The 24,782-nt window shown below is 36.6% G+C and overlaps 2 protein-coding genes across 8 annotated transcripts in view; both read right to left on the reverse strand.

Moving 5' to 3' along the window:
• The window catches only part of LOC136025210 (protein transport protein Sec23A-like), a 62,785-nt gene extending 62,618 nt beyond the window's left edge, over positions 1-167 (reverse strand). For 2 of the 3 annotated variants that reach the window (XM_065701020.1, XM_065701017.1), the window contains exon 1: positions 42-167. The gene's annotated coding sequence lies outside the window, so the exon portion shown is untranslated. The remainder of the gene's footprint in view (positions 1-41) is intronic. The other variant, XM_065701019.1, reaches the window with a different exon arrangement.
• Positions 168-5,764: 5,597 nt separating this feature from the next.
• LOC136025212 (zinc finger protein 570-like) overlaps positions 5,765-24,782 on the reverse strand; it is a 45,131-nt gene continuing 26,113 nt past the window's right edge. For 4 of the 5 annotated variants that reach the window (XM_065701027.1, XM_065701026.1, XM_065701025.1 and 1 more), the window contains one exon: positions 5,765-12,538. In XM_065701027.1, the coding sequence (XP_065557099.1) occupies positions 11,559-12,538 (980 nt within the window). In that variant the 3' untranslated portion in view covers positions 5,765-11,558. Of the gene's footprint in view, positions 12,539-17,151; positions 17,365-24,782 lie in introns of those variants that run through there. The other variant, XM_065701024.1, reaches the window with a different exon arrangement.

The raw sequence follows: 24,782 nt of genomic DNA on the forward strand, positions 1-24,782 counted from the left end.
AGACAGAATTAAAGAACATTGAATAATGTTGTAATACGTACAGTTGGATACAGATGGATTCAGTCAGTTTAGACTCAAGCTTAAAGTCTTATTTCCAGATTTAGGCTTCAAGACTCATCTAAATTTATTCCACGTCAGTGTTCTTCTTTACTTCTTGAAGATTGAAATGAAGATGGTGTTTCAAGCAACAGATAGTTCAGCCTGTTTTAGGCAGAGGGCCCAAACCCCATGTACAGCTTAAAAGGTTTATTGATAAAACTTTTAGATCAAGTCTCAGCATTCCTACCCTTTCCCATGTATTTCCAAATCCCTCTAAGTAAAATTCCTCATTGGTTGATTAGACACTTTTCAGGCAGCTCTATTCTTTTCATTATAGCATACTTTTGTACAACAATAGTAACTTCGCTTCGTTTGTAGTTTACAACGTCTTCGCTGAAAGATTTCTTTCGCCTTAAAATTTGGTACTTTGCTAAACTATTTTGTATTTAATTCTATGCAAGCTTCATATATAATTAGGAGCTTGAGTTCTTATTTCCTTAGAAAGGTTTTTTTTCTTATACAATGGTTTCCATAATAATGAGGGATTGGCTGTCTCGATCAGTAGACATTTAGGCCGTAAAGTTCTACAATAGAGTTGTGCGTTTTCGTCAGAATGACCTCCTCTTTATTGATTCATTATAGACCCCTATTCGACAAGCTGAAAGAAGAGAGAAAACAGAAACAGCTTTAAATATTTTTCTCAAGAAAAAAGTAGAAGTAAATCGCTACTTTTAGGAATCTAGGTTTCTTAATCATAGTAAAAGACTGGTACAATTTTCGGCAACAATGTGCCAGTTTTAAAGGAGATTTTACCCTTCTCCAAAATACATCAAATTTCATACTACAAATAACTTTTGATAGCTCATTACCGACAATACTTTTTTTCTTTCCACATTTTGAATAATACAAAGGCAACACGATGTTGCTGCCGGAGTAGAGCATTATTATCTATCATCTATATTATCTAGTATTATATATTTATTTTTTCCTTTCACCAAATCCCTTCACGTGGAAGAGTTGTCATAGAAACCTTGGAGGGGCTTATTCAAATTGAAATTTCTATGTAGCACTTTTAAGAGTCAAAGGGGTTTGAAGGACAAACAGTCACCCTCCTGCGACTTTTTTAGCCACTCTCATCCCAAAGTCTTGCATCTGATCAAAATTGTGAGAGTCATTTTGTCCAAAATGGTTCAATTATGCCTCTAGAGATAACATGACACACACAGCTATTGGGACGAGGACTGGAAGTTATGCAAGTTGCCCATTGTTTACGTATCAGATTTACTATTAGGGAAGTAGGGTATGTTTTATCATGAGTCTCTAAAATATCTAAGGATTTTCAGGTGATGCTTTCAGTGAATGCTGAGGGGGTAGTAACCAAAGTCAAACTATACTGTGTGCATGCAAGTTGTCAAAGGGTGTCTCAGCAATATCTCAGGAACGGCTTAAGGCTTAATTTGGAACTTTCGGGTTCTGTTAAAGCGGGGTTAAGAATTAACCAAAAGACACTATATGCGCACTGCTGCTACTACTACTACGACAACGAATACTGCTGGGGATAGGGGTGTTGTGAAGAAACTTTCAGGAAATGTTGAACTAAATTAAAACGCACGTTTATATGTATGCAGGTTGTCAAAACGACAGATCAACAATATCGTAGGATCAACTTGGAGGAATTATTTGCAGCTTTCAGCTTATTTTGAGGGGGATTTTGAGCTAACTAAAAGGAACTATATGCATACTTCTACTACTATTGCTGCTACTACCACTACCACTACCACTACTACTACCAATGCTACTACTTCTACTAAGGCCAAGGATATTAAGGTGACATTTTCTCAGAAGGTTGAGGTTGAGTTTGGATTAAATCAAACCACACTGTCCGTATGCAATAAACTTTGTCAAAAGGGCGTATCAGCAGGATCTTAAGATCAGCTTGGAGCATTATGTTGAAACCTTCAGAGCATTTTCAGTGGGATGTTCAACTAGTAGAAATTTGTTTCCGCCAATCTTAGGTTTATTTAGCCCAACCACAGGTTTTTAGGCTCCTTACTTTTTTTAAAAAAACTTCTCTTTTTAAGTTTTTAAATTCATTTGCCAAAAAATGGATGCTTCTGATGCATTCGCTGTTTTTGATTTAAAATTACAACAACTCACTCTCAACTTGCCGTGTAAGACAACTTTTGCAATCATTGCCCGTCATTTCCGTTTATATATGATCTAGTGATTTTCCTCAGCAGTTAGAAAATGTGAAGTTAAAACAATTGCTATTGATGCAAACACATATTTCTACGTGTTGATAAAAGTGAGCTCTTTTGTCAGACTAAGTTTTACTTAAGAAAAAGAAACAGCAATGGTTTTAATACAAATTAATGAACTGTAAACAATGGCAGCTCATGAGACCATTATCTAGACGTTCGCACGTCTTCGGGAGCGGCCGACAGGGCAGGTTAAACACAGCATTGCACTGGACATTGATTATTGGCTAGTTTTTCTGGGTTTTTTTTGGTCTTGATTGACTTTTTTCGGGCTGAATAACCTTTTAATAGCTGTCTCATTTATCATGAAGTGTCTTCCCATTGTAGTATAATATTAGCATATATGAACATTTAAGGAATAGGACGTAATAGACTTATAATTAGAGTGCTGGACTTCGAATCTTGTTGATAGAAGACCGTCAGAAAGTGTTGAAAGCCTTGCGCTGATCGATATAGGCACAGGATTTTAAAAATCATCCGTTCAAAGTGGATGTACAGAATTTTCACTGTCAAGGTCGATGCTAGCTTAAGCGCTTTATATAGACAAGAGAAAAAGCTGTTGGCCCCTGACCTTTACTACCGACTATTACTTTTCTTAACACCCCAATAAATTCAATAATATACCAAATACGAAGATTGCGACATGGAACATTACAACATTGAAAAACAAGTATATTTGTTTACTGACAAATTACGACGCTTTGATTTAGACTTTCTAGGGATTTCACAAACTTGAAGGAAACATACCATTAGGTATTATAAATTTATTTCTTCAGATATGAAGGGTGGAGTATATAGGCCGAAAGTAGGGCTTATGGCGAAAAAAAAACTTTTAAGTGTTTCTTAGGTTAGGATAATATCGATAACACAATTCCATAAAGTGCAAGATATCCGTCACAGGAGTATAAGGCCCTCTTTAGACGACTGATGGGAACATTAGGGACTCAGATAAACTTTACAGCCAGTTAAAAGAACAAATAGATAAGACCCCAAGTAGAAATTTTACTTTTTTTTTACTAGAAGACTTGAATAACGAGGTTAGTAGAAATCGTGATAGACGGTATCCTAGCATAAGTAAATTTGGTGTAAGGAAGGAGAATAGCAACGGTAATAGAAGAAAACAAATTCTTAGGTGCAATATTCTAAATGTAACCAATACGGTATTTGGTCTTGAAATTGTCCATAAATCGGCCAGTATACGGGAATATATTAATTACGTAATGGTGATGTCTAGTTTTTACTAAGAATAAAATTACTCAAAATAATTTCAGTCCCTACTTTAACTAAGTATGATGAAATCCTTTAGCTCGGTATCAGGCCCGAGATATTCTGCTGTCCGTTCAGCATTATTGCATTAGCTGCCCGCTATTACTCGCCAAACAAAAATGTTGATGAAAAACATAAATTCATTCACTAATTACAGACAATTCTGATTTTGTTATTTCAAAGTATCCCAACGATTGATGCCAACGACCCTAAGATGGATTCAATGTCCTCTTCTCTTTAAGCTTAAGCAACTATTTGCTATACTAACAACTAGGAAAACACCTCTCTTGATGCTATTCAAACAACTGTGAATATTTTTAGTTCCTCCTCAGCTTTGTCCCCATTGGGCGGGACTTACCACCTTTCTCTTCTTTCGTCTCCCTCTTCAAACTTTAGTCTGGGCAATTTTCCAAAAACATGGAACCAGGGTTTCTTAACTCCCTTGAAAAAGAGAGACAGAAAGCCTGGTTTTGAAGATCCTTGAAACTATGGATATTTTCGATACTGTACGAGGGATTCCTTGTAGATTGACTAAAGAGAGAGATCCCACCCTTTACTGACCTGAGGCAATCTGGGACCCCCAAAATCCACTTCAACTTCCTACTGTCTTGTTCATCTTGTTAAACCCATGGTAAAAATCCTTAAAAAGCCTAGTAATTAGCCAAATTTAATTTCCATTGATCTCTAAAGTGTATTTTATCTTGTTAACCACACTATAGTAGTTGAAAAACTTGTCACTCAATCTAATCTTACTCTTTCTTGATGAAACTAGTTGCCTCCTTCTTATTCAAATAGATCACGAGTAGCTAAATGAACAAATTAGGATTATAATATACTGCCTGTCCATAATTGGGTACCCCGAGGTACTCTTCTGGATCCCCTGCTTTTCTCAGTTATGATTAATAGCCTCGTTAAGGAATTTCCTGAGAGACAAAAATTGGTCTATGACCTAATGGTCGTTGAAACCTGCAATTGAATTTTAATAAATAACCCTAAGAGCAAATTTGTCATTCCTTATGTACGGTACTAAAAACGACAAACGAAAAAAAAAAAACAATCTTCAGCACTTTCTTGTCTGAACAATAAAGAAGGAAAAATAAATATTTCTGAACGTACCCATATAGACTAAGCACATGAAAATAAATTGGTTTTTATCACATGTTAAACAAAATCATCATTATGCCAGTTAAGGACACAGTATGCACAAATCGTATGGTATGACAATAATATTGTAAAAACAGACTACTTTAGCTTTTTTTTCGCTTCTAGAAAAGCTTGACGAAGTGGAATATATTCGTTGTTCCGCATTTACATACAACACAGTAAAATTAGGCACACCTAACCCTTCTTTTAATATAATGCACAATCTACAGAAATACATCAATAGCTAACTGTTTATTCAATTCAAACATTTTTTTTTCAGGAAAACAGAGCACATTTAAAGCATCTTCGTTAAAATTAGGATAGAATTTACAAAAATACATGGTTAGATAAATAAGATATTTGAAGTAGAATATATCTTTTTGCTCTTGATCATTAAAAAAATGCCAATGATTTCTGGGCGATCGTAATTTATGCCCATTTTCAAGCGAACCAAAAGTTTCTTTCTGAGCACGTGGGTCCCATGGACATACGAATAAAAGTTTATATTGGCAATATTGGCTAATATTTTTTGGCCTTTTTTCGCGGTCAGTTTTTGGCTGTCCAAAATCCGCTCTTAAGTTTGTGTATATTAAATCCCTTACCAGAGACAAAGACCTAAGTTTTAATCTGGACCGACTTTTTTTTCTGTTTCCGTCGACTGGGTTCTCCTCAGCCCAACTACAGGTGCGTAAAAAGTCTTAAGTTGACCGAAAAAAGCTTTTGGCCCCCATTTTCAGAGGAACCTGGCACCCAATTTTCAAGCCAATTAGGGAAAAACAGTAATTTTGCCCCTTAAGGGCGAACCATTTTTTTTTCTTTGCAAAAAGAGTCAAACACTTAAATATATATGTTTCAAGTGCTTCTGAAAAAGTCTGTTTTTGTTTTACCCTTCTTCAGGCCTAATTTTCGGGAAGCCCCTGTCTTTAAGCCTATAAAATTATTTCTATGATCAGCTTCCAATATCCTCACGGATATATGCTAGTTTTCAAGCTGTTTGGAAAAACGTTTCCCCTAGGGCCTGATCGATATGGATTTTTGGGGTTCCATATCGATACTAATTAATTGATTAATTTATTTATTACCATCTTGCGTTAATAATTTAAGCGGAGCAAAAACACTAAAGGAAAGAAAAACAATACAATACAGACAATACAATCAATACAATCTAATAAAAGGGTGATAAGGACCCAAACGTTGACAGACATCAGCACCTAATCTAGCAAAAAGTTTTTTATAAACAAAGATAATATCAGTGAGACAAAACTTTCTATTAATCTTCCGATTTCTATATGAACGCGGCATATACAATAAATATTTGTAATAACGAAAAAACAGAACTCTTATATTTTGTAAATTTTGACTATTAAAATAAGGGCGCGAACCAGCCAGAAACAATATAGAATGATCGCAATATGTATAATAAAGTTTGGATAAATCCTTTCGTAAAAATCTGCCTTGGTTAGGGACAATTTTTGCGTGCCCAACTTTAATTTTACTTTTAACATCATAAGCCCACAAGATCGAAGAGCCGATAAAGATGAGCAAATACTAATACCAAGCCACCGAATCGAAGAAACGAGCTTTACTGAGAAAGAACCACAATCAAGATCACTACTTTGATGTTTAGCATTAAAAACTAAATATTCACATTCTCAGTATTAAGTTTGAGGCCGATATCATCACAAGACTTAGAAACAAGCTGGGTCAACATTAGGTCATTAGACTAGATTTATGCGGCTAATCAAAAGTAAATCATCTGTATATACAATATACGAAAGATTTGGTAGGCCCAAAAAACATGATGGACTAATGCGTGGCAAAATAGAATAAAGACAAGCATTAAAAAGATACGGGGATAGGACTCCTCCTTGCCTAAGACCAGAACGGATAAGGATATTACCAACGTAAGTATCACTTGACTTGAGTCGAATATATGAATTAGCATATTAAAAACGAAGAGTTGATATAATAGACACATTAACACCAAGTTAGATTAAAGAATACCAAAGTTGGCTATGGCATATTGAATCAAATGCTTTTGAAACATCGAGTGCACAAAAATGAACCTCAAAAATATTTCTATGCGCTTCAAGTAAAAGTGAATATAGAGCACGATGATCATGTTGGCATCCTATATACGGTTTGAAACCAAACTGATTAGACATATGATTCAAACACTTTACTTAAAGTACAAGCAACCATAAAGGCCTATACGAAGAGCAACTAGTTGGATCCTTACCCCGTTTCAAAATTGATGTAATATTACCAACTAAAAAAAGAATCAGGGACTAAAGACGACCATAAACACATCTAGAAAAGTAGCTGCAAGGAGAAACTAATTCCTCCTCCGAGTCGGTATTGAGGTGAAAAGCACTGATGCCGTCGATATCATAAGATTTCGATTTAAGTCTATGCAAACTTCTTTTGACACGGTCAATACAAACGGGAGGTACATGACCTCGAGTGATTTTCCTAGGCAACAGATTAGAACAGAGGGTGGCAAAACGAGAAAGAACCACATATATCACTGTGTCGAAAATATTACAACAATGATTGATCCATGATACATTCGGGATTTGATCGGTCATAGGCGATCTATCGAACTTGGCGATATTAACCCCTTTTTTTCACAGGCAAGGAGTCTTAGGAAATTTGGTACCATTATACCAAACTCTTCGAAGATAACGTTTAAAATTCAGCTTTGTTCTTTGTTTAAAATCGAAAACATTACCCCTTAGGGGGCGGCCGCATACTGATATCGTATAATTTTCAAATTTCCCTCAGAAAAAGAAACTTTATCCTAAGTTTAAATCCTACATTCTCTACCTATAGGTATGCTCACATATTCCGCCTCAATGATTTACTGTGAATTCCAACTAATAAAAAAAAAGATTTATTTAGAAAAGATTTAGAATAAAATTAAACCAAATAAAGTTCTAGTCTGGACATTGCTTAATAGGTTGAGTCCAACTAGGGCAAGTTGTAATGCAAGAAAGCGCAGCTTTTCAACGCTTTCTCCTTTCAGACACCTTGTTTGTCAACATAAATGCTCCCAACTGTGCTAAAAACTCTTTAGCTTGGGACAAAAGAGGGAGGACTGCAGAGGTATTTCCGATTAACTTGTGCTAGTCTCTTGAAACGACCACTCTTATGCCGCCACCACTCTGACGGACAGCTTTTTTCCATCAACGAAACCCTCACTCATGTACCTTTCTGGTTTCTGATCAGTATCATCTTCTAACTCTTCTTCCTTACTTGTTCAAGTTGCATGCATGTTATCAAACGGGTAGTCAATCAAACTTACTGTGCTCAATCTCCTTCGTTCTGTGTTTTACTCCTCTTTTGTTGCAGTGGCTAATCTTGTTTCTTCCAGTGTCTGATTCTGTATTTCTTCTTGTAGCCATCTTCTGGCGTTAATGAGTGCCTCTTGATGGGTGGGGTCGGTGCTTGTATTAGGGAACCAGGAGACAAGCAAGAACGATGTCTCTGGTTGTACGTTCTTGAACTCATCATACATTTTGAACATTGTTTCACTAGGCGCGCATTGACAGCACATATAATTTGATTTCATTTGCCTCACCTCTGCTGCTCTCTCCACCATGGTCAGACTTGGCTTTTGGCTCCACCTCCAAAGACTGGATAAGCAAAAATTACCCGAGGAAACCTGGCACCATCTCCTGGATATGTTGCACATAGAAAAATAGCTAAAAAGTAAAATCAACCGATATCCGATAATGACACTGAATGACACTGACTATATTAACTATATCCGATAATGACACTGACCCTCATATCAGTTGGCCAACATGTCGGCCGGGCCCTCTACCCCGCCCCAATCTTCAGGCAAGCCAGTGTTTTTAAACTCGTTTCGAGCATTGGGGACCCTTTTCAACAAGGAAACACGGACGTTGATCTTAAGCTAACTGTAAAACATAATTTTTGGCTCATTTACGTCCCAAAATTATTTTTTTATTGCAAATACGGGTTTCCTTGGACTACGGACGGATACAAGGTGCAATTTCTTAGGGAACAAAACGTTTTAAGTCCATTTTAGAGGTATCCGTATTTTCAACTTATTTGTTTTTTTTTGTACATATGGGTACACTTGGTCCACGGACTGATGCGAGTTTTATGCTCTTCGAAAAAAAAATTGTCAATCTTTGCGTAAACTAGTAAATGCAATTTTTTTTGGAGGGGGGGGGGAGGGAGTGAGGGTAGGTGGTGTCCCCTTGGCCAAAATTGCAAGTTGATTAGAAAAAACGTTGCAGGCTCTTTTTCTGTCCCCATTTTTTTGAAGTCTTGTGCCACAAAACTGCTTTTTTTTGTAACATTAGGTTTTTTTTTACCTCAAGGTTTTTTATGTAACTCATTAGGCTTTTTTGTAACTCAAGTTGCTTATCACGTTTTACCAATTTGGAATGGTCTATCTTATATACAGAAAATGAAGATTCGATCAGCTTTCTTCAAGTACCTGAAGTTTCCCCTCCAGCTTCCTCTACACACCAGAAATAGATACCTGGCAACTCCCTACAAATTATGCAATTTTTCCTTTGTGTGTGTGTGCGCGTATGGGGGGGGGGGGTACATACAAAAACTTTAAAAATGCATCAGAAGTTTGTTTATGTGCGTTTTTGCCCTAGCCCAGCAATCTGCTGATCTTGGTTTTAAACCAATAAGGGACACAAAGTTTTGATCTTATTTTCGGGCAACCTGGCAACCTCCATCTCCCAGCAAGAATTTTAGTCCCAAATAGCCCAGGGAAAAGATTTAAGAAAATTTAAAGCCGAACAGACATCCCGGTCCTTTTTTTATTATAAAATATCCGTGAACAACTGAAAATTTGTGAAATTCGACGCTCTTACTCCTCGGGCTCTGTGGGTCCGGTCATTCCTCGAGGCATATCCCGAGGGCTTTGAAAGGTTGCTTCAATAGGAGGAGCTAGGATATTCAAAGGATATAAAATTGACACTTCAAGTTTTCCTACTTTTTTCTTCTTTGACACAAAGCAAGAAATAGATCGGACGTAGATTTACCCAGAGACCCAGTCAAACTTCCACCAAATAAGGCGTTTACAATTAAATCATAGGTGCCTCTAAAGATGATCTAGGGGGGGGGGGCAATACCCCCTCATTCTGGGAAAGAAGAAGACAGGCTAAGAAATGTATCAACATAAGCAAATGAGAAATACTTCCGCTTCAATCCTAATATAAAAAAAAAAAAACTCCTGGTCTCATTATTTACCGAAATAGTTCTTGGCAGTCTTCTTGCATGCCATATTTTTTAACCAGTCTATGAGTCTAAGTTGTCAGTCAACAGTTTCTGACCCGTCAACAAAACAAAAGAGTGTTTGTAGCCCTAGTGACGGAATAAGACAAAAAATAAAAAGAAAAGATAAACAAGAACGAAAAGAGATATTAAAATCAACAAACACAAACATAAATACATACTATGCGAAGAGGGAAGACCACTGGTGGTTGAGATTTCTATCAGAGAAGAATTACTGGTCCAAGGAGGCAAATGGAGCAGATACTTGGCGAATTTAAAATAGGTATGGTTAATATATTTTTTTTTTTTATTTGAAGTAGAAAAAAATTTCCGAACGGGGGACTTAGGAAGAAGATGGGGCACAGTTAGACGGTTGTAAAGTTTGGAAAGGTGAAACCGACTAAGATTTGTGATATTAGAAGCAAGCGAGGCATATCAGATTCGAATCTTTTTAGCGAGGTTTTAAGTTACAAGCTTAATGGTTTCTTTAATACTTCTTCCAATGGGCATACCAAGGTAAATAACGCTATCAGAAAGCGGAATAGGTGTTTCAGAAAGTTAAAGTCATTTGTCAGAATTACCCTTAAGATTGACAGCGATTGCTACAGTTTGATCGACATTGAAATTCAGACCGATTTGCTGATATTGATGCTGGAATTTCGAAAAAAGTTCTCTTAGTTCCCAAAAAGGTGCGACAAAAAGGTGGGATTCAAAATATCATCAGTGTATGTAAATAAAGGAAGATGGATTCCACGATAAATACACGAGCACTCGACAGTTTTGAGCAGCAGAAACTGAGTAGTTAATATGTTAATTTACTACCTATGTTAAGAGGAAATTTCTTAATGAACACAAAGGGTCGAGTTGACCAAGAGTTTTGACAAGAAAATTCTTGTGAAAAAGTAGAATAAATTGATTTTGACTAAGAATAGCTTCATAATTCATTGAGAAATTTTGATTATATTCCAAGGAACTTGTGATGGATCGGATTCTTAAATAAAACACATCTACCGAAGGGCACATGTGTGCAGTCCGTGGCAACACGACCCATCGTAGCTACATCGTAGCAAATAAATTGTAATAATTTGGTTTGGACAATGTATTCACAGCTACTTAATACGGATACAAAAACAGATAAAAACGTCAAAATGTAAAAAAGAGTAAATTTTGCCAAAAAAATAGAGGACAGTAGGGAAGTGATTATTTGTGCGCTTGATCTTAATTCATGTTCATGCTCCTTAACAGTACTGGAGTGGCAGCCAGAAAGAGCCCAAAGAAGAGGACGAACAAACAATATTAAGCCTTCACCAAACCTACCGGCGTGACTTGAACCACATTCCTGCGATAGTACTCCCATAGTGGGAAACTTCAGGAAAACAACACATTTGAATGACAACTGGCAGGCTCTAGGTGCCTCTGGCGGCAAAGGAGAAGCCAAGGCTAAAGTAAGATATATTCTTCATCATCGTAATATTGAATTACGTGGAACACAGTCCAGTATGAAAATATTTTTCTAATTTTATTTCTTATTGGCTACTTCAGCTTAATAACAGAGGTAGCCAATAAATGTCATTAAAAACTTTGTATTCAGGCTTTCTTGGTAGTGTGTGTTGCCATATGTTTTACCAATTGTGACTTGTAGTTGAACTTCTTTCTGCACGTTTCACATTCATAAGGTTTTAGATCAGAGTGTATTCTAGCATGAGTTGTCAGGTATTTTCTGAGAGTAAATTTCCTTCTGCATGTTGTGCACTCGTATGGTCTGTCGCTAGTATGGATTTTTCTATGATCAGTCAATTGCGAAATAAGACAAAAGCTTTTTTTACATATATCACACTCATGAGGCTTCTCACCAGTGTGCTTCCACATATGATCACTAAAATTCGAAATTTGAAAAAATTTCTTTTGGCACAGTTCACATTCATACCGTTTTTCACCAGTATGTGTTGCAAGGTGTTTCGCTAAATGTGTCTTCTGAGTAAATGCCTTCCTGCAAAAATCACATTCAAATGGTTTTATCCCATCATGAATTCTCCTATGGTAAGTTAAGTGTGAACAACGAGAAAAGGTCTTTTTGCATACATTACATTCATAGGGTTTTTCTCCTGTATGACTTCTCATGTGAGTAGATAAACGAGACTTAAAAGCAAAGCCCCTCATACAAATTTTACATACGTAGGGACTATCAATCGGCAAAGTTTGTTTTTGTTTTTCTTCATCACCAGGATCACTGACCTCCTCATCTTCTGGTTGAATTGGATTAAGACAGTAATTCGATAGTGGCAGCAATTGAGGACCTGTATTCACAAGAAGAATTGAATTTCTGTCAACTTCGTTTAGTTCCCCCAAACCAAAAGGATAGTCTACCGATGTAACTTCTTCAAGTTTAATGTGCGATAGATCATCATTTTCGTATTCATGGGATAGAATGCTCTCAATGGGGGCCAACGGTTGGAAATCTTGATTCACTTCTTGTTTTATGAATACATTCTCAAAATCAGGCATAAAAACAACTTCGTTTTCTTGACAAGACTTACTGTTGGAGGACAATGAAGCAATCGAGCCATCTAAAATAAAATCCGAGAATTACGCATTGAAATTTGCAACCAAATCATAATCAACGTGGTTTTGTTGACTTTGGTGTAAGCATGTTTTCTAGAGACTTACTATTCGATCCAAAATTAAATTTCAAATAAGAAAAAAAAAACTAATTATTATTTTTAAAACTATAATTTGAATCCCTTAACGTCACACCAAATTACACCATTATTAAGACTTAAAAAACTTACATACTTCAAATAAAACAGTATAGCAACAAAACTTAGCCATTAATTCGTTCTTTCCTAGGTTGCAGCAGATGCCACAACGATAATGATGGTCTCAATTATAACAATTTATTATAAATGTTGCATTTTTCGTTTATAAAACAGAGAAAGGTCCTTTTCTGCAAATATTTTCCAACACATTTTCACATATAAACGATAAAACACAGAAGGTTCCCAACCTAAATTTCATAAAGAGGACTGAATCCATTAAAGCTAAGTATCATTCTACTTCCGTATGTGAACTAGTTGAAAAATGAGCTTTTTAAAGTATAAACTGAATACTAACGTAAAAAAATACAGCCTCAAACAAGAAATCAAAGCTAGATCCTAACAGAAAGGACAACATCCATCATTGCTCTTTAAAAGACACGGACAACGTTGAATTTACTCTCTCTATAATTCACAAAGCTATAGAATTATAATAATTTGCATATAGTTGACCTCATTCATAAGAAAGAAGCAATTAACAGTAAGCATTGTAAGAAAATTAGGTATAGAAGAACAAGACATACTTTTCTTCATTTTTGAAATAAATTTTTTTTTTTTTAAACGGTGGAATCATTTTAAGAATATACAAAACTGTCTCACTCTTCTTATGGTCACTAGAATATACTAATTTTTCAAAAAGTACCTATGATATTTAAAACATACCCTGGAATAATTCTTTAAAAACTATTAATTCCATACTTTTAGCTTTTTTTTTATTTGTCTTGCGGTTGACTAATAGCAATTTGAACGGAAAATTCTATTAACAGTTATCGCATTCATGAGATTAGGTGGTATTGTATTTTACTTTAAATCATCAGATCAAACAGTTCGTGGTAACGAACTGTAGTAAGGAGCGACCCGGCTCAATAGTAACCTTTTTTTGCCAGAAGGCAGATCACGGATGCGTGTTTATTTGTTTTTTTTGTTTTGTTTTTTTTTTCTTTTTCCCAGGGGTGATCGTATCGACCCAGTTGTCCTAGAATGTTGCAAGAGGGCTCATTTTAACGGAAATGAAAAGTTCTAGTGCCCTTTTTAAGTGACCAAAAAAATTGGAGGACACCTAGGCCCCCTCCCACGCTAATTATTTTACCAAAGTCACCAGATCAAAATTCTGAGATAGCCATTTTATTCAGCGTAGTCGAAAAACCTTATAACTATGTCTTTGGGGACGACTTACTCCCCCACAGTCCCCGTGGGAGGGGCAACAAGTTACAAACTTTGACCAGTGCTTACATATAGTAATGGTTATTGGGAAGTGTACAGGCGTTTTCAGGAGGATTTTTTTGGTTGGGGGAGGGGTTGAGAAGAGGGGGATATGCTGGGGGAACTTTCCATCGATAGTTTGTCATGGCGGAAGAAAATCTCCATGAAGGGAGCGCAGGATTTACTAGCATTATTTAAAAAAAAAAATGAAAAAATAAATATGAAAAAGTTCTTTCAGCTGGAAGTAAGGAGCAGCATTAAAACTTAAAACAAACAGAAATTATTACCCATTTGAGGGGCTCACCTCCTCCTAATACCTCGCTCTTTACGCTAAAGTATTTTTAGTAATTTCAACTATTTATTCTACGGCTTTTGTGATTCTGGGGTCATTCTTAATGAATTGGGACAAAATTTAAGCTTTAATGTAAAGAGCGAGGATCTGACAAGGGGGGAACCCCCTCATATATGTAATAAAAATATGAGAATACAAAAGTTCTTTACTTAGCTAATTTATAAGTTACATAAATCTTTTACTAATAAAAATATTCGTAAAAAATCAAAAATTCTAGTTGCCTTTTTAATTAACCAAAAAACCGGAGGGCAACTAGGCTTCCTCCCCCGCTCTTTTTTTCTCAAAATCATTCGATCAAAATTATGAGAAAGCCATTTAGCCAAAAAAATGCAAATTTTGTTTTAATTATTCCTCTGCGGAGAGCCAAAATCAAAACATGCATTGATTTAAAAACGTCCAGAAATTAAATAACAAAAAACAAGTTTTTTTAACTGAAAGTAAGGAGCGACATTAAAACTTAAAACGACCAGAAATTACTTCGTATATGAAAGAGGCTGCTTCCTCATCAACGCCCCGCTCTTTACGCTAAAGTTTTTTACTGTTTTAAAAAGAAGAATTGAGAGAAAGAGTCAAACTTTAGCGTAAAGAGCGAGGCGTTGATGAGGAAGCAGCCTCTTTCATATACGAAGTAATTTCTGGTCGTTTTAAGTTTTAATGTCGCTCCTTACTTTCAGTTAAAAAAACTTGTTTTTTTTTATTTAATATTATATAAGAGAGGGCATATTCATACATTTGTAGTTTTTCACTAGTGCGGAGAATCCTATCATCAATAAAAGGTGACCAGTTGTTTTCATTACTTTTACATTCCAACGGAGTTTATTCCGTACACTAACGAAATATAAAGATAATGATAACATGTAAAACTTTCTTCCGTGTGAAATTTCACATGTACAATACAGAATTTCAATAAAGACCTTAATGTATATTTTATATGTATCAGGGCTTTTATTTGCTGAAAAAAAAAATGCCAGCAAAAGGTTCTTCAAGTCAAACTGTGCTCCGGTTCTGGAAGCAGACTGAGGGTCTTCGTCCTGCATGATTATCAAATTCTTAGCGGTTTCTCGAAATTTTAGAAGAAGATATTTTGCATTTTGAAAATAATTGGGTGAACCATTTCTTCTGAGGTCAGTGCAAAGGATTATTCTATCGACAGAATGTCTTAGCAACTGTCTCATAAAAGTCAAATGGAACACAAATTGTTCAGCCACAAGTCGCAAATGCGATATTGAAGCTCTTTTTTTTGTTCCATTTTTTTAGAAAGCATTTGAAAAAAAAAATGCATTGCTATCAGTTGACACTGAAGGTCAACAATCTAAGTCCATTCTCATTCCACAAATACACTGTTTTACAGAGGTACAGAGCTTGTTTCGATGTTCCCAACATTGAAACAGCGTTGCAACGTACAGAATATTGACGTTGCAATTTAAATTGAAACACAGAACCAAACAAAATATTTAAGCTGAAGCATCTCTTCTCTGGTAATGACAGGAGAACGCAGTGAAGGGAACAGTTCACATCTTGTCAAAATTAAGATAAGCCTGTAGAAGTATCCAGAGCAACAGGACAATTTTCTTTAGTATATCTTTGCCTTTATGGCAATATGTGCTCATTTTTCAGATGCCACTGTCATTTTCAGTTGATTTGAGGAAATTGGCTCCAACTTTACCCCCCTCCCCGCAGAATTTTGATGAAATTACGCCACTGTTTCATCGGGCAAGTTATGCCATTCAGTCTACTCGATGACTGAGACTAAAATCCTCCATTAAAGATTAGACCTAAATGAAGTTACTAGCACGGCTATCCAGTCCATGTACATACCTTTATCATTCATTTCAGTTGTTTTCAGTTTGACGAGGTCAGAGTTGAATTTCAAAACTGTGAAGTTTGGTGTAGAAGGGTAACTGCATAAAAAACTTTATCTGTAGAAGATACACAGCATGTGTTTCTAAGCGGATAATCACTGGGATTTAGCCAGCTGTTTTCTACATCTCAATAAAAATGTATAAATTAAAAATCATTGTTTTTAGTCGTTTTTAAGGATAACTGTCACCGAAGACTGTGTCTTATTTGTCACATTTGGAGGTTATTTGATATATAACCGCGGGCAAAATCGAAACCCTTCCCAAGAAATACTCAAACTCATCAGCAAGTCACTTGATGCGCTGTTGGATTTATTAATGTCGGATACATTTATTAATCATGGAGTAAAATCAAATAAATGTTATAGCTATTGCAAAAGTCCCATGACCCGGGTACCTCATTTTGTCCAACTTCTCACAGTTTTTTAAGCTCCGTGCTCCAGATCACCCAATTGGAAAAAAGTGGTAGCGTCTTGTTTTTTGTTTGTTAAGAGTAACCTTTGCCAAAGTTTTCAGCTCTTTTTACCAAGTTTTTTAAGCTCTGTCCTGCAGATCACCCAATTCGAAAAAAGGTGATGGAGTCTTGTTTTTTATTTGTTAAGAGTAACCTTTGCCTCTAAATAACTTCTGTCCCTAGTTTATCTGAGTGTGACGAAATCGTTTGCCAAGGCATTAGACAGAAAGGGGTCCCCAGTTCTTTTTATATTATTGGAATATCTGTCTTTTATTACTCTCTAAACCTACGTGCTGATGAAAAGCGTACATTCATCCAGCAATCACTGTTAAGCGCTGATTTTGTTATTTCTAAGTTTTCCAATGCATGAATGCCCTTAAATAGTGATGCCAAATATCTTAGGATAAATTCAATTGGCTCTTCTTTTAAGGTTAATAAAGTAGTTAAAATACCAGTTAATCAAGTATTTAAAATACCAATACTAGAGTAAACAACTCACTTGATGTTATTCTAATACGAATAATTTTCGAAGTTCCCCCTCGGCTTTGCCCCCATTGAGTGGAAGTCATCAGCCTTCCCTCTTTTTTTTCCTCTTCGAACTTCAAGCATCATTTATCAATCAAATATTGCTGTTAACGCCATCTTCACACTTCTAGCCTTATTTCGGTTGGCAGATGGCTGAATACCAAAGATGCTTGTCTAGTTGGTATCTTGTTATCTCTTGGGAAGAGTCAGATAAAATTAAATCCCTTCAAAAAAGAACCCTGCGAATAATCTTCAAAGATCGTAAACTTTATACTCTTTTTCCTAAGAAAAGGCTGGTTTAAAAAAAACTTTTACGTGCAGAGTGGTAGGTTGTGCCTCTGTTAAAAAAAAAAAAAAAATGCAATACCAAACCCTTGTACGAAGTATTTTCCCAAAAACACTGCCCACCAAGATTCCAACCTTTTTGGGCTGTTCCTCAGACCGTTCACTCCTTGTCTCTTGTTTGATAGTGCTTCATCTCTGGATATGAAAAAGTGTTGTTCCCTGCATTACGGAGAAGATTAATAAAATACCCCACTAGTTTTTCACTTTTTATGGCACGTGGTATTAACCAAGTTGCATATAGCAACCGCAAATTCTGTCGGTCTGTCTGTCGGTCCCGGTTTTGCTACTTTAGGCACTTCCAGGTAAGCCAGGAAGATGAAATTTGGCTGGCGTATCAAGGACCAGACCAGATTAAATTAGAAATAGTCATTTTCCCGATTTGACCATCTGGGTGGGGAGTGGGGACCAGTTAATTCGGAAATATAGAAAAAATGAAGTATTTTTAACTTACGAACGGTTGATCAGATCTTCATGAAATTTGATGTTTGGAAGGATATCGTGTCTCAGAGCTATTATTTTAAATCCCGACGGATCTGGTGACATTGGGGGGAGTTGGGAGGGGGAAACTTGGTGGGAAAAATAAACACAAGTCCTAGATACATGATTGACCTAACCGGAACGGATCCACTCCCTTTGGGGTAGTTGGGGGGGGGGTTAATTCTGAAAAATTAGAAAAAATGAGGTATTTTTAAATTACGAACGGGTGATCGGATCTCAATGAAATTTGATATTTAGAAGGATATCGTGTCTCAAACCTCTTATTTTAAATCCCGACCGGATCTGGTGACATTGGGGGGAGTTTGGGGGGACCTAAAATCATGGAAAACACTTAGATTGTAGGGATCGAGATGAAACTTGGTGGGAAGAATAAGCAGAAGTCTTAGATACGTGATTGACATAATTGGAACGGATCCACTCTATTGGGGGGTGGGGGGGTGGGAGGGTGAATTCTGAAAAATTAGAAAAATGACGTATTTTTAACTTATGAAGGAGTGATCGGATTTTCGACTCGAATTGGATCCCGGGACATAGGGGTTGGAGGAGGGAAACATAAATCTTGGAAACCGCTTAGAGTGGAGAGATCGGGATGAAACTTGATGGGAAGAATAAGCACAAGTTCTAGATACGTGATTGACATAATTGGAACGGACCTGTTCTTTTTGGAGGAGCTGGGGGGTGTTAATTTGGAAAAATTAGAAAAATTGAGGTATTTTTAACTTAAGAACGGGTGACCGGATCTTAATAAAATTTGATATTTAGAAGGAATTCATGTCTCAAAGCTCTTATTTCAAATCCCGACCAAATCTATTGATATTGGGGGGAGTTGGAAGGGAAAATCTTGGAAAACGCTTGGAGTGGAGGAGTCGGGATGAAGCTTGGTGGATAGAATAAGCAAATGTCCTTGGTACGTGATTGACGTAACCTTACTGGATTCGCTCTCTTTGGGGGAGTTGGGGGGAGGGGTTCAGTGATTTGGCGAGTTTGGTGCTTCTGGACGTGCTAGGACGATGAAAATTGGTAGGCGTGTCATGGAGCTGCACAAATTGACTTGATAAAGTCGTTTTCCCAAATTCGGCCATCTGGGGGGCTAAAGGGAGAGGAAAAATTAGAAAAAATTAGGTATTTATAACTCACGAGTGGATGATCGGATCCTAACGAATTTTGATATTTAGAAGGACATCGTGACTCAGAGCTCTTATTTTAAATCCTGACCGGTATTAAGCCTCTAATTTTCCTTTTAAATCTTAGCTCTTAGCTCTTCTTGCCTCGTCACAAGTGCCACATGAGCTCTTAGCTCTTGTAATTATTTAAAAAGGGAGTTGTCTATGTTTCGTACATATTTTTTGACGAATTTCATAAACGGAGATTTAGAAAATGTTCAACAAATGACATATTCATTCTTTCAATTTAATTTTTGCGTTCTTTAGCCAGTTTTAAGTGAATCACTATTCGATACTTTGGGGCTTGTGAAAGCGACTTTTAAAAAGTAAATATCTTATTTTAAAACATTACAATAATTATGGGGAGCGTGTGTACATAAATATACTTTAAGAACTTTCAAGAGCTCCGTCAAAAAGTTTTAAATGTATTTTAAGAAATTTGTGAAGCCGAATTAAGCGGTGAAAACAATAGCCTAAAAGGAGTATGAATAACAAACTACACAAAAGACACAAAAGAGCAATAGTATCTGTGGTGAGATTCCAACCGTGAGGAGCAAAACGTCATTCGCGCTTTACTGACGACAAAATACATTTTATGCAAAGAAAATTATTTTCCCTTAAGCACAAACGTTACTGTATTTTTTAGAAGGCATAGAGGGCGCCAATCCTCGTGCTTGAGATATTTTCTGTTCTCCTTGTCTTTGGTATAATGCAGTTCTTTACTTTTCTTTGAAAACTTCCTTCGCTTTTTCATACAAAACTAGAGAAGATAAAGCAGAAATGTGTGAAGACAGTGAAAGCAACCTAAGCAAATATTTCAGCTATATATACAACAGCCATCATCAGTAAATAAAAAAAAAATTAAACTAAGGTCATAAAACAAAAAAATAATAGAAATAAAATACAACCACAATAAATTTAACTTTTTCAATGTCATTCAAAGAGTAATGACGTATTTGGTCATTACTTCTTAGGATCCAAGATTGTTTTTTTTTCTATTTTTTTTATGCCTTCATACTCACTACATAGATACGGAATCACAATGATACCTGACTTCTTTGACTTTGATTCTCTTTTTTAGATTTTTTCAAGATAAACGTGTAACTTTGTTGAAAACATATCGTACGTAACAACATATTGACGGAATGAAGACGGTTCTAGTCACTTGTAAAACTAGTTTGTTCACAGGACTTACTGATCCCAGTCACGTCAATGAGCCAGTTTCACAAAAGAAACACAATCATAACAATTATGAAAATACATTTCGGAGATGCGCAGTCCAACCGTCAATATTCCCAGGAATCAAGAGAGATTACATATTAATTTCTACTTTCATCCCCCTTTCTTAGTACTAATCCATTATTTCTCTGAAGACTCAATAAGAGTTGTGATGTTTTTGCATTACAATTCGCTCTTTGAGGCATCTGCCCCCCCCCCATCCTAACAAAAAAAAATTATCAGAGAATTCTAATGTTGAGGTTTCAAGCTCTCATTTACAAAAATGAAAGTGGTGCTAAGCTGAGAGACAAAAGTGGGGTTGCCAAACATATTCACTGCAGGAGGCGTGTTTTTATCTTTAGATTAGGATCTACTCGGAATTCGGGGTTTTCTCAGACAACTTGGATGATGCTGTTTTAAGTCTCGTTTTGAAGCTACACATGACAATGCTTGCTGTCAAAGTCGCCACCAGCTAGCATGACCGTGTTTAGGACGGACCTTTTCCAACGTGTAGACAAAAGGATGTAGTCTATTAAGTTCTTAGTTTTTCCATCCAATGAGCTCCAGGATGTCTTACAACGAGTTTTGTGCTTGAACATTGTGTTTTTAATGACTAAATCGCTGTCTCTGCAGAATTCAATAAGGCATTCTCCTCTTTTGCTCATTTTTCCATGGCCAAATTTGCCCATTACATCTTCGTGTCCTGTGTATTTGTTCCCGATTGATGGCGTTGAAGTCACCAATGACAAGGATTATGTCCATTTTAGTGACAGAATCAACTAGACTTTGATGCTAGAGATATAAGTTTTGAGACTCTTTGTCACCTCTGCTGGAATCCAGAGCGCATACTTGGATAATTGTGAGGTTGGTAGGTGAAATTTTAAGGCGGATCAAGATAAGCCTTTCCGAGAAAGGGGTTACAGTGATTAGGAATTCTTCGGGCTTATTAGACAGTAGGAAACCTACACCTTTTTGATGTTTGCCATCATCACGTCAGGAGAGTAGAGGGGTGACATATCGGTGTTTCTCTTCACCAGTGACTGGAAGATGGGTTTCGGCTAGACCAATAACGTCCCAGCTGAACTGTTTCATCTCTCTTAGGAGTAAGTCCATTTTTCCTTATTTGGCGAGGGTTCTAGTGCTCAAAATACCTATTGACATAGTTATTTTTGGAGAAACAATGGCCACCAGGGTTAGTGTTGTCAAGGTAGAAATATTCACATGATTCACAGTCGTCAGCTGCCCCTAACGCGATAGCTCTTAACGCATGGCCACCGTCTGTTACCCCGAACACGGTAGCCCTGGTTCTAATATTTGATCTCTTGTTCATATTCATCAACAAAAGTAAAGAAGGGGTTTCTTGGCTGGCTTCGGGACAGCGGTAAGCCATTCCTCTCTGTCCTTAGCAGGGGCCGACTGTATACCGATAGTGTGCCCTTTGGCGTCCAGCAACACCAGCAATTTATACCATTGCTGGGGAAAGGTTCACTGAAGGGACGTATCCATACACCAATGGGCCCTGCCCGGTGCACATCAGAGCGTCCTCCTCCTCCGTCTTAATTTTTGACCCCCAAACGAGGGTACTCCAGCTCTGTGATTGTGTGTATCTATACCATTTTGGTCACCTGGATGCACTTACTCTTTTGATTGATAGTAGTGGTAGCTACTCATCATTTCCAAAGTCTTCTTCTTTTTATTTAAGTCTTCCTGTTTCTTATTCCACTAAAATCTTCGCTCGGACAATGCGCCCGGGATACCCCCACATATGAAATTGAGTTGCCAAAAAGAAACTAAGACAAATGAAAATAATTTTGTAGATATATTCTGAAAAATTCCCTCAGGAAAGTTTACTACCCAAAAGTTTCCTCTAAACGAAATCGCCCACAGAAAAATTTCCGTATACTTCCCATTAGCAAATAATACACGGACGACGTGCCATCTCCACAACTTATAGCCCTTTTCCATGGAACAGTAGGGGTTCATGTTATTCCGAAGGCATATCTATATATATAAAAATAAGTTGTCTGTCTGTGGATCAGGTGACGTCATGTTTCTGTGTCGACTGACGTCATGAAATTAGTTGTCGTCATTTTTGCTATGACGGTGACGTCATTAAAGATATTTAAGACATATATGTTCACGTAGAAATATATTAATGTTTAAGTTTAAAATGACTGATGAACTTACAATGGCAAAAGCCGATGAAGATGCTCAAAGAGTCTATGCCAAAAAACTTGCTGCTGATAGAGAAAGTCAGAAAAGAAAGCGTGCCGAGGAATCAAAAGAATAGCAAGGAAACAGGCTTGAGGCTAAAGAACGCAAAACCGCTCAGTTAGATGAAGATCCACCTGGACAGCGAGAGTCCAAACATATCAAAACTGAAAATGATAGCGATGATGATTGGGTTTGGGATTTTGACTTGGATAAGGTCATCAATGCCTACCAGATTTTAGTTAAAAAAACAAAGGTTCGGCGATATGTATTTCATAGTGAAGCTGAAAAATAAAGAAGAAAAAGAAAACTGAAAAAAGAAAAAATGTAAAAAACTAAAAAATACTAAAAAGAAAAAACACTCAAAGAGAAATTACAGACCGGGACACAAATGACGACCGGGACACAGGGAATATAAATGACGACCAGGACACAGGTATTTAAGAATATCGTTCAAAGACAAATTTTTAATTGTAAGAAGACCGTTGAAAGAGAAATTTCTAATTGTAAAATGACTGAAGAACCTACAATGGCAACACCCGAGGAAGCTGCTCAAAACGAATGTATTCAAGCCGAAGTAGCTGAGTTGGTAAAGCTTTATGTTTCAGGTTCTAGGTCCGAGAGGCTCCAGGTTTCAACCTTGGCTTTAGCATTAATACAAAAGAAGAAAAAAACTAAAAAAGGTAAAAACTACAAAAAAACTAAAAAGAAAATATATATATATATATTTATATATATATCTATATATATAAAAATAAGTTGTCTGTCTGTGGATCTGTCAGGTGACGTCATGTTTCTGTGTCGACTGACGTCATGTTTTCGACTGACGAAATTACAGACCGGGACATCGGGACACAAATGACGACCGGGACACCGGCACATACGGAATATAAATGACGACCGAGACACAAGGAATGTTCGATTAGCAATCACCATCAACAAAGCACCGGGACACAAATGACGACCGGGACACAGGGAGTATAAATGACGACCAGGACATAAGTAAAAAAAAATTAAAAACTAATAAAAAAGGTAAAAACTACAAAAAAAAGAAAAAAAAACTAAAAACTAATAAAAAACTAAAAAAGCTAAAAAGCTAAAAAAAAAAAAATGATAAAGGAAAAAAAATAAAAAATAAAGGAGAAAAACAAAACTAAAAAAAAGAAAAAAAAACCAAAAAAAGGTAAAAAACTAAAACCTTAAAACAGACCAATTCAAAAACGAATGTATATACAGACCGGGACACGAATGACGACCGGGACACGAATGACGACCGGGACACCGGGACATGACGACCGGGACACAGGGACACAACTACAAAAGGGACGCCGGGGGGCTCAGGGGGGTATATAAATGACGATGGCGACACAGGGAATCGTCGATTAGCAATCATCATCAACAAAGCTCAAGGGCAATCATTAGAATCATGAGGTATAGATCTGAATACGAATTGTTTTCCCATGGACCATTATATGTTGCATGTTCAAGAGTCGTTAAACCTGACATTCTATTTATATGCACAGACAATGGGACAGCAAAGAATGTTGTATATTCGCAAGTTTTACGTAGTTAAAAACATATATAGTTTTTACGTTATATATATAACGTAAACAAGTTTTACGTATATATATATATATATATATATATATATATATATATATATATATATATATATATATATATATATATATATATATATATATATATATATATATATATATATATATATATTCACAGGTGGGACATAGGGACACAACTACAATGGCGCGTAACTAATATGGCGCGTAACGACTTACGCGCGCGGGGGGGCTTGGGGGGGCGCGAAGCGCCCCCACCAACTAGGTGTTGGGGTGGCGCGAAGCGCCACCCCAACAGCTAGTTTATTATACTTTTCAACTATGCTGAACAAAACTGCTCATTCACAATGTTAATTGGACGACTACGAGGAAACAGGGGCGTGGATGGGGGGCTAGTTACCCTCCAATCTTTTTGGTCACCTAAAAAGGGTACTAGACTTTCCAATTTTTTTTAATGAACTTTCTTCCGATATTTTAGGACCAGCGGGTCGATATGATCACTCCTGGGAAAAAGACAAACAAATAAACACGCATCCACGACCTTACTATGTCTGATAGTGAGATTTTCTTTAAGATTCGTTTACTTGTGAGGG

The sequence above is a fragment of the Artemia franciscana genome, chromosome 3, assembly GCF_032884065.1.
Source record: "Artemia franciscana chromosome 3, ASM3288406v1, whole genome shotgun sequence".
NCBI lineage: Eukaryota > Metazoa > Arthropoda > Branchiopoda > Anostraca > Artemiidae > Artemia > Artemia franciscana.